The sequence below is a fragment of the Poromitra crassiceps genome (assembly GCF_964638095.1).
Source record: "Poromitra crassiceps genome assembly, chromosome: 5".
Classification (NCBI taxonomy): Eukaryota; Metazoa; Chordata; class Actinopteri; order Beryciformes; family Melamphaidae; genus Poromitra; species Poromitra crassiceps.
The window spans coordinates 34,695,497-34,706,440 of NC_139642.1; the positions used below are offsets into that span (position 1 = coordinate 34,695,497).

A 10,944-nucleotide genomic window follows, 5' to 3' on the forward strand; every position below is an offset into this window, starting at 1 on the left:
TGCGTTGCCGACACCCTTCTCTCTCTCTCTCTCTGTCTCTCTCTCTCCTCTGTTATCTTTTCTTTTTTTCTCCTCCTTTCTTTTCCCTCGTTCTCTCTGGCTCTGCTGTCATTGACGCCTGCTGTCTTTGCTGCGATTGGCCGTCCAGCAGTGTGGGAGGTGGTGACAGGAAGGGGGAAAAGAGAAGCAGCAGGAAGCTGGAATGGCCCATGCACAAAAGAGAGACGTGAGCCAGTGATTGTACTAATGCTTCCCAATAAGGCAGAACTGGCAACCCTGAATGACAACCCAATCAAGTTGAATTAAGAAGCAGTAACCTCTCGGGCTTACTAATGCAGAGAGAGGAAATTAAAGTGTGTGTGTGTGTGTGAGAATAAGTCGTGTGACGCTCGACACTGTCTACCAGATGCGGGAAATGCACAAAAGATCTTTGATGGCTTTCGCTTTTCTCTTTGAAAGACTGAACAGGGCTGTGAATGTTTTGTTGTTGTGTGCATTCTTGCATGTGTGTGTGAATGTGTGTGCGTGTTGTTTGTGTCTTTGTGTGTTTAGTTTGTGGGTGATATAGAGAAAATGTAAGTTACATTAGCGTTATTTACATAAACAATACGTTTATGGTGTTTATGCCTTACTAATATTAATAGCTATGTGTAACTGCATTAAACTTATTGATTATGTAAATAAAGATAATGTAACTTACATTTTCTCTATATCAGTGGGCATTTGGTGCTACTGCGCCGCTATCTGGTTACAGAGTGAAAAGTCAGTGAGTGGAAGTGGCTGGCACTAGTACAACAGGGAGGTATGCAAAATGTGGTGTTTGTGTGTGTGTGTGTGTGTGTGTGTGTGTGGTGTGTGTGTGTGTGTGTGTGTGTGTGTGTGTCTGTGTGTGTATGTGTGTGTGTGTGTGTGTGTGTGTGTGTGTGTGTGTGTGTGGTGTGTGTGTGTGTGTCTGTGTGTGTATGTATGTGTGTGTGTGTGTGTGTGTGTGTGTGTATGTATGTGTGTGTGTGTGTGTGTGTGTGTGTGTGTGTGTGGTGTGTGTGTGTGTGTGTGTGTGTGTGTGTGTGTGTGTGTGTGTCTCTGTGTGTGTGTGTGTGTGTGTGTGTGTGTGCATGTATGTGTTTAATCTACACTCACCCAGCACAGTGAGGCGGGCGGGGCGGGACCTCAAGGCAGCCTGGATAGCCTGGCACTCAAACACGGCATCATCCATCAGCTCGACACGCTGGATTCGCAAGTGATGCTCTCCTGAACTGTGGTCCCCAATCACCGTGTAACGAGGATAGCCTGCAGCACAAACACATTGCTTCATTGTAAACACCTTCACAATCAGTTTCCTGTTTGCTTGCCAAATGCGAGAAATGAAATTCAACGTTGAGCTTTTGGTGTGAGCTTTTCATAATGACAACAAAAAGACAGACAGGAAAGCAAAACAGCCGTGGGCTACATGTTCACATGTCTCTTACTAATAAGGTAATACAGTTTAGTGTCAAATTACTCAACGCAAAAACAAATGTGTCTATCGAAATAATAAACGTGTGTTGAATTTACTTAAGCTGCATTCATCAGAATAGATTTTGTTGGCGGCCTGGCGTGCAAGTAATTTGGCCCGTGGAAACCCATGTGCGATTTTAACCACGTAGCACTTGAACACAACACGCATAGTAAATTTAAAATACATAATTTTAGAACACTCCGGGCGATGCATAATGAGTGGCTGGAGGTTCCCGACCTGTGAAATCATCTTTTACTGCATGTGTAAACAGGAACAGCCTACAGATTGAGAGGTGATATTTTACTGCATGTGTAAACAGGAACAGCCTACAGATTGAGAGGTGATATTTTACTGCAGTGTAAACAGGAACAGCCTACAGATTGAGAGGTGATATTTTACTGCATGTGTAAACAGGAACAGACTACAGATTGAGAGGTGATATTTTACTGCATGTGTAAACAGGAACAGCCTACAGATTGAGAGGTGATATTTTACTGCATGTGTAAACAGGAACAGCCTACAGATTGAGAGGTGATATTTTACTGCATGTGTAAACAGGAACAGCCTACAGATTGAGAGGTGATATTTTACTGCATGTGTAAACAGGAACAGCCTACAGATTGAGAGGTGATATTTTACTGCATGTGTAAACAGGAACAGCCTACAGATTGAGAGGTGATATTTTACTGCATGTGTAAACAGGAACAGCCTACAGATTGAGAGGTGATATTTTACTGCATGTGTAAAGAGGAACAGCCTACAGATTGAGAGGTGACATTTTACTGCATGTGTAAACAGGAACAGACTACAGATTGAGAGGTGATATTTTACTGCATGTGTAAACAGGAACAGCCTACAGATTGAGAGGTGATATTTTACTGCATGTGTAAACAGGAACAGCCTACAGATTGAGAGGTGATATTTTACTGCATGTGTAAACAGGAACAGCCTACAGATTGAGAGGTGATATTTTACTGCATGTGTAAAGAGGAACAGCCTACAGATTGAGAGGTGACATTTTACTGCATGTGTAAACAGGAACAGACTACAGATTGAGAGGTGATATTTTACTGCATGTGTAAACAGGAACAGACTACAGATTGAGAGGTGATATTTTACTGCATGTGTAAACAGGAACAGCCTACAGATTGAGAGGTGATATTTTACTGCATGTGTAAACAGGAACAGCCTACAGATTGAGAGGTGATATTTTACTGCATGTGTAAACAGGAACAGCCTACAGATTGAGAGGTGATATTTTACTGCATGTGTAAAGAGGAACAGCCTACAGATTGAGAGGTGATATTTTACTGCATGTGTAAACAGGAACAGCCTACAGATTGAGAGGTGATATTTTACTGCAGTGTAAACAGGAACAGCCTACAGATTGAGAGGTGATATTTTACTGCAGTGTAAACAGGAACAGCCTACAGATTGAGACGTGATATTTTACTGCATGTGTAAACAGGAACAGCCTACAGATTGAGAGGTGATATTTTACTGCAGTGTAAACAGGAACAGACTACAGATTGAGAGGTGATATTTTACTGCATGTGTAAACAGGAACAGCCTACAGATTGAGAGGTGATATTTTACTGCATGTGTAAACAGGAACAGCCTACAGATTGAGAGGTGACATTTTACTGCATGTGTAAACAGGAACAGCCTACAGATTGAGACGTGATATTTTACTGCATGTGTAAACACGAACAGTGTTACAGATTGAGACGTTTCAACACTGCTCTGGTTTATAGTTTAATAATGCACGGAAGCAGAGCAATATCCAAGAGACCTGGCCATTTTACACAAATCAAGTCAGGTGGTTTTAAAGATATTCCCACAACTGTTATCCAAAATCTGCATTGAGAGTGTGTTGTGGAGTGCATTCCTCCGCTGGGGCAAATAATCAAGGAGAAGAATGTGTTTGACTGGGAAGCTTTTATGGGATGTCTCTGAAGATGTCTCTTTTACTCTCGCTCACTCATTCTAATTATTGTGGATATGTGAGATGAAATGAGAAAGTCTGTTCATAAAAATCCCACTCAACAAAATGTTGAGGATTTCCAGCTAAAGATTGCTTTCCCAAACACTTTATTTCACTAGATAGGTTTTACAGGCAGGTTATATGTTCCCAAACACTTTACTATTTCACTATAGATGTTAAAATTTACAGGCAGGTTATGTTCCCAAACACTTTGCTATTTCACTAGAGAGGTTTTACAGGCAGGTAATATGTTCCCAAACACTTTGCTATTTCACTAGATAGGTTTTCCAGGCAGGTTATATGTTCCCAAACACTTTGCTATTTCACTAGAGAGGTTTTACAGGCAGGCTATATGTTCCCAAACACTTTGCTATAGGTTATATGTTCCCAAACACTTTGCTATTTCACTAGAGAGGTTTTACAGGCAGGTTATATGTTCCCAAACACTTTGCTATTTCACTAGAGAGGTTTTACAGGCAGGTTATATGTTCCCAAACACTTTGCTATTTCACTATAGAGGATTTACAGGCAGTGTACAGTATATGTTCCCAAACACTTTATTTCACTAGAGAGGTTTTACAGGCAGGTTATATGTTCCCAAACACTTTATTTCACTAGAGAGGTTTTACAGGCAGGTTATATGTTCCCAAACACGTTACTATTTCACTAGAGAGGTTTTACAGGCAGGTTATATGTTCCCAAACACTTTACAATTTCACTTTAGATGTTTTACAGGCAGCTTATATGTTCCCAAACACTTTGCTATTTCACTAGAGAGGTTTTACAGACACGTTATATGTTCCCAAACACTTTACTATTTCACTAGAGAGGTTTTACAGGCAGGTTACATGTTCCCAAACACTTTGCTATTTCACTAGAGGTTTTACAGGCAGGCTATATGTTCCCAAACACTTTGCTATAGGTTATATGTTCCCAAACACTTTGCTATTTCACTAGAGAGGTTTTACAGGCAGGTTATATGTTCCCAAACACTTTGCTATTTCACTAGAGAGGTTTTACAGACACGTTATATGTTCCCAAACAATTTCACTAGAGAGGTTTTACAGGCAGGTTATATGTTCCCAAACACTTTGCTATGTCAATAGAGAGGTTTTACAGGCAGGTTATATGTTCCCAAACACTTTGCTATTTCACTAGAGAGGTTTTCCAGGCAGGCTATATGGTCCCAAACACTTTGCTATAGGTTATATGTTCCCAAACACTTTGCTATTTCACTAGAGAGGTTTTACAGGCAGGTTATATGTTCCCAAACACTTCGCTATTTCACTAGAGAGGTTTTACAGGCAGGTTATATGTTCCCAAACACTTTGCTATTTCACTAGAGAGGTTTTCCAGGCAGGCTATATGTTCCCAAACACTTTGCTATAGGTTATATGTTCCCAAACACTTTGCTATTTCACTAGAGAGGTTTTACAGGCAGGTTATATGTTCCCACACACTTTATTTCACTAGAGAGGTTTTACAGGCAGGTTATATGTTCCCAAACACTTCGCTATTTCACTAGAGAGGTTTTACAGGCAGGTTATATGTTCCCAAACACTTTACTATTTCACTATAGATGGTTTACAGGCAGGGTATATGTTCCCAAACACTTTGCTATTTCACTAGAGAGGTTTTACAGGCACGTTATATGTTCCCAAACACTTTGCTATTTCACTAGAGAGGTTTTACAGGCAGGTTATATGTTCCCAAACACTTTGCTATTTCACTATAGAGGTTTTACAGGCAGGTTATATGTTTTATCACCCAAAAGGAACAGAACAGACTGGGCAGCCCTCTAACGGCTCGTAAGTCCTTGGGTTCGTCTACTTGCATAACCCATCGTGTGCCGAAAGTCCAATTACTGACGGCTGCTTCATTGAGTCCCATTGCCTTTAATAGAGCATGAAGTGGGCCTCATTTGATGCTGGTGGGGTGAGTTACAGCCGATTAAGCTACCCTCTGCATTTCATCCTCCTACGTGTGATCATAAGGGTCTATACAGTGGAGGGCGAAGGACAAAAGAACGTCTAAACATAAACATAAAAGCTACTGTAGGGAGTATAAACAGAGAATCATCAAATAATGTGGCGAGCAAACAAACAAGCAAAGCAAAAAAATAAAATAAAACATGGAAGAGATGTACAATCAATCCACCAGCTGATGTTTTATGGGAAGGGTTATAGTGTTAAAAACATTTATTTATTTATGTATTTATTTATTGTTTTTTTCATTACCTGCTACAATATGTCTGTCACTGAGTGGTAGCAGAGCTATTGCAAAAGCAGGTTGTAAATATAGCAAGGTTAATATAGACCTAATTACAACTAAAAGCTCTCATTAATAATATTAATAACCATTGAAGGAAAAGGAGTTTTCTGCTTTTGCGTGCTCAGAATAACGCACTAAAATAGAGGACCTGCCATTATGTGCACAAGGTCACCCAGAGAGCCATTTCACTTCCATTTCATATTCATTGAGATTGAGATTCGACGCAATGATGCCATTGAGGATCACTAGGATAATGATCATTGCGCATTTTGCATGAGGTGACCTTGAGCTGACCTTTGCCGAGCTAATTTCCAGTGAGTGCTTATGTACCACAGGAGCACCATTTACGACGACTGCATGTTTGTGTTGTTGTGTCTTCATCGTAGGAAGGTAGAAGCCATGTATATTTTCTGTTACACAAATAGCTGATCTGGTCAATTACCTCATCTTTGCCTCTGGCCAACTCAGAATAATTTTGCAGTGTTGGGATTTGGCTCTGTTACAGGGAAGTTTCATATCTGTGCTAGCTTGCTTCATAGCCGGAGCCACCCGAGATGTAAACTGCAGTGGCAATGGCTTCTGAACGGTAGTGTATTATTATTTACTTCATGTCAAGGAACACTAATGTGCATTTTGCCTCATAACCACCTTATTTTCTTATTTTTCTATATGACAACATTTGTACCAGAACATGTGAAGACGGATCACCTCTGTGCATGTGATACGTGTCTGTAAACGACCATTGATCTCAGTGAATTTCAAAGACACAACGCGTTACCCAAAGCAAACAATGTACACACACACACACACACACACACACACACACACACACACACACACAAAACACACACGACACAACACGTTACCCAAAGCAAACAATGTAAAATAGGCCCATTAAGGAGTAATGAATCCATCACGGGAGGAATGGATTTGTCTCTGGGCTGGATCAATGGTGTGTGTACATGTATGTGTGTACATGTGTGTGTGTGTGTGTGTGTGTGTGTGTGTGTGTGTGTGTGTGTGTGTGTGTGTGCACGCGCAGAGGTGTGGCCTGGTGATTTATAGTATTCACATAGAGCATGTTTTGCACAGTGTAACCACTAGGGGATAGAAACAGGTTAGCCACAGCTGACAACAGGTGACCAACATTCAATTTGTTATCAGGAGGCAAGGCAAGAGCGACACGTGCTTGCCAGCTACTGTAATTGCCAGCGCCTTGTTCCTCCTGTGAGTCTCCTGTATTCTGTATAAAGAGTATACTTTGATTAAATAGATACTAAACACTTTTTCCACTCCTTTCCGCTGAAAATCAATGTATATGGGAATTTAGTAGTGTTGTTGACTAATCCAGGGGATCCCGAGGCGTTCCCACGGCAGCGTGGAGATGATCTCTCCCCCTAGCCCTCGGTCTGCCCCGTGGTCTCCTCCCAGCTGGACATGCTTGGAACACCTCCCTAGGGAGGCGACCAGTTGGCATCCTTACCAGATGCCAGAACCACCTCAACTGGCTCCTTTCTATGCGAAGGAGCAGTGGCTCTACTCCGAGTCCCTCACAGATGACTGAGCTTCTCACCTTATCCCTAAGGGAGATGCCAGCAACCCTCCTGAGAAAACACATTTCGGCCACTTGTATCCGCGATCTGGTTCTTTCGGTCATGAACATATGGGGGTAGGAACGAAGATCTACCGTTTCATGTTTCATGTCAATTCTGTGAATAAATACATAATTCCTGCTTTTTGCCATTTATGGGGTATTTTTTCCTCTTCAGATATCGTCATGTATCATAGATGACACTTCTTGCAATGTATTGATTATCCCAGAATTGCTGTATCATGATACCATCGTGATCGTACAGTAATGTACCGTGAGTTACTCGATTTCCACCCCTATTATCTATAATCACCATCATCATGCGCAGCAGATATATTCGCCATCTGTGTCTGCATATTCATGCCCTTGATTGGTACTGTATGTATCTGAGCTGTACTTCTCTTTAATTAGAGTAGAAAAGCGGGCCACAAAAGGGGACGAATACCAAATTCAGGGACAGATAGGAATCATTGGGCTTTTGTGCTCCGATTCCTTGCACTGAATGGTGAAAGAGTTCTCTCAGTTTAATCACTGCTCCTCTGAATGGAAACAGGTCCCAGGCGGAGCTCGCTGCTGCCGACGCAGCTTCTTTCTATGAATAGCAGAGCAGACCTATATTATTGAAATGCTCCACGCAACATTTGATGCCGCACACTTTTCATGTATACAGCTGCCACTTCTCCTTTCATTGTGTGCATCTTTGCAGTGTGGATGTAGCATCAGGCCTTTACTGCCGGCTGCATTGCTGCTTGTTTACGTAGGCAGAGGCGATAAAAAGGACAGCTGCCGAGCACTTTATTTCAAAAAAGTGTCATCCGTCTCAATAGAAGGCCCTCAGCCCCTGTCCGTATCATACTGGTGCTTTTCAGAGACCTATCTTCTCCAGGCAGGCAACTGCATCCCCTCATACAACACTCTTCTTTCTTTACAGACTTAAAGAGAGGAAGACACACATTTAGCTCCACTCGGAGCGTCGACATATTAGGTCTGCTCGCTGAGCCATAGAAAGAGAAAAGACTGGGCTAAGTAAGGTCAGGAGGATGACTGCCGCCGGTCCACGGCTATTCACTGATGTGTCATTAAGCGTCCAGCTTGTTCCCTTGACTCCTGCGCCCATCCGCCCCTGACTCTCTGCCCTCTTCAGTTCTCTGTCTCGGCCACTGACTGCACAAATGAGATTATTTCTTGATCTACCTCCCTGGTTAAACAAATAAAAATAGAATAAGATCAAACAAACTGTAAATCTCTGCTCCACTCTGACTGTCTCTCTCTCTCTGTCTCTCTCTCTCTCTCTCTCTCTCTCTCTCATGGTCATTTGTATTTGAGTGTGAGTACCCGGTGGGGTTTTTGTTAACCTGGCTTTCTGTGCATATGTGGGGTTTTGTTGGCATGTTTTCTTAATCTCTGCTGTGTGTGTGTGTGTGTGTGTGTGTGTGTGTGTGTGTGTGTGTGTGTGTGTGTGTGTGTGTGTGTGTGTGTGTGTGTGTGTGTGTGTGTGTGTGTGTGTGCGTGCGTGTGCCTGTGGGTGGCGAGGCATTTTTTGAGTTTGTTTAGGTTTTGGCTTTGTTAGGTCGCTCTGTTTTTAAAGATAAGTTGACTGTTCATTAAAGGAACATCAAAAGTCAAAGTCTCTCTCTCTCTCATAGTGTACTGTATCTGGCCGTCGTAAGTCCTTCCCATTCCTCCCTCCTCTTACTCCAAAGGAGACTGTATGACTCCTGGACCATTGTTTACTGCAGGCTCTCAGCCTCCCCTGGGCCAGATAAGGACCAGGCCAGGGAATGGGATGGCTTTATTGGAGCTCCGTCAGCCACTGAGGTTTAATTATGGAGCACTATCGGTGACAGAACAGGCTTACCAGAGCACTCGCTGAAGGTCAGAGGGTAGCGGACCCCTGATCTCAAGTGCAATACATATTTAATCGTTCCCGATCATAAGAGACTTTTGTGTTTTAAAAACGACCCCGGTTGGATATTGCGCCACCGTGCCTTGAATCGCAATTAGTCTTACAGTATAGACACAAGCTATAGATTCCTCAGTGGCTATGGCGAGGCAGTGTGTGAGGAAAATCCAATAGCTCTATAATAATAAAGACTGATTTTCCGCGTTGCTCCGTAAGGATTCAGGCGGATCTCTGATTCGGGTGGGAAATGAACGATCATTTCAATAACGACGCCGGCATCCCACGCTTTTTTATGGATTTGCTCATTCGATATAAATGCTTAAAAAGGTTGTAAATATTTATTCGGAGGCGTTATGTGTTCTGCTGATATTCATCAAGGTCATGAATATACATAAAGCCTGAGTGGCGGTGTGACAACAGGCTACTGAATGACTGGTGCAGCCAGTCACTTTTACTCCCAATTAAACAATTAAGGCAATTATACACGATGTGCAGTGTAATTAGAGGATGTGAGCTACTCTTCAAAAAGCCATTTACTGGACTAAAGTACCAGAAAAGGACCGGTGGCACTATTGATTTCACATTACAATTGGGTTTCTGTGCTTCTCTGCCAAACACAAAGTATCAGAGAATTAGGTGTAGCTTAGCCGCAGCAGCAGCTATTTTTGACTCAGTTCGGTTGATACAATAATTGAGTGTGTCTCTCTCTCTCTCTAACACTTATTTGTGTTCATTGACTCGATGTGTTATACACTTTTTAACCCATTATGGCATCTATTTTCTCTATCCTAGTATCGGCTTAGTGATTTATTTGGGAGAGGGTAGGATGTTGACAAGTGAGGGTCTTCAAATGACAAAAAGCAGTGCAGGGAGAAATTTGAATGTGACAGCTAGATGACAGAGTGCAGGTATCAGAGGGGGGTTGAAGGAGATGGAGAAGGGTGGAAACAGGCACATGATGGAGGAGGGCTGACACGACCCGGGTGATGAATGCTGTTGCTTACCTGAAAGGTCTCTGCCGACCCCCAGCGCCAGGCCGTCTTTGATCCACAGGACCACGCCGTGGTACCCGGGGAGGGAGCAGGGTAAGGTCACCGGCTGGCCCGCCACCACCACCAGGTCCTGGGGCTGCTGGGAAAACATGGCCTCCACCCCTTGAGGACAAAAAGGAAAAAAGGGGGGGGATGTTTATGATGTATTCGGGAAGGTCACAAAGAATAGAACCAGTGATGTCTTTTACATAGGGATGGGACGATATGCTTATCTCAGTCACGATACAACGTGATACTGTACGTGGTATGGGTTCAAGATTCAATACTACCATGATATTATGTTGATTTCTGAGGCACACATCTTCCTAGCAGTGGCACTGGCTTGCTAGAATGTCAACAACAATTTAAAAATGTCATTACAGATTGCAAACAATATCATTTTAATGGAGAGCTGGTGCAATTGCGACAGGAAAGCCATCTAATTTGTGATTACTACAGCAGCTATTATCACAATAAATTGTTCTGCCCCACGATGCATTTTTTTAAATAGAGATATATGGGATTTATATGAGGGAAAGTACACCATAAATCCATTCCCACCAACTTCAGTCAAACTCTCGTCAAACTCATGTTGAAAGAAGCCTAAACGGCAGAAGACGGTATTCACGACACCCAGACAAGATGCTGTGTGCGCCTGCAGCGCAG

At 42.6% G+C, this 10,944-nt stretch overlaps 1 protein-coding gene across 1 annotated transcript in view; it reads right to left on the bottom strand.

Annotated features, from left to right (window-relative positions):
- kirrel3b (kirre like nephrin family adhesion molecule 3b) overlaps positions 1-10,390 on the bottom strand; it is a gene marked incomplete at both ends in the record, with an annotated part of 93,260 nt that extends 82,870 nt beyond the window's left edge. The window contains 2 exons of the mRNA XM_083637576.1: positions 1,141-1,290; positions 10,252-10,390. Of these exons, the coding sequence (XP_083493702.1) occupies positions 1,141-1,290; positions 10,252-10,390 (289 nt within the window). The remainder of the gene's footprint in view (positions 1-1,140; positions 1,291-10,251) is intronic.
- Positions 10,391-10,944: the final 554 nt, after the last annotated feature.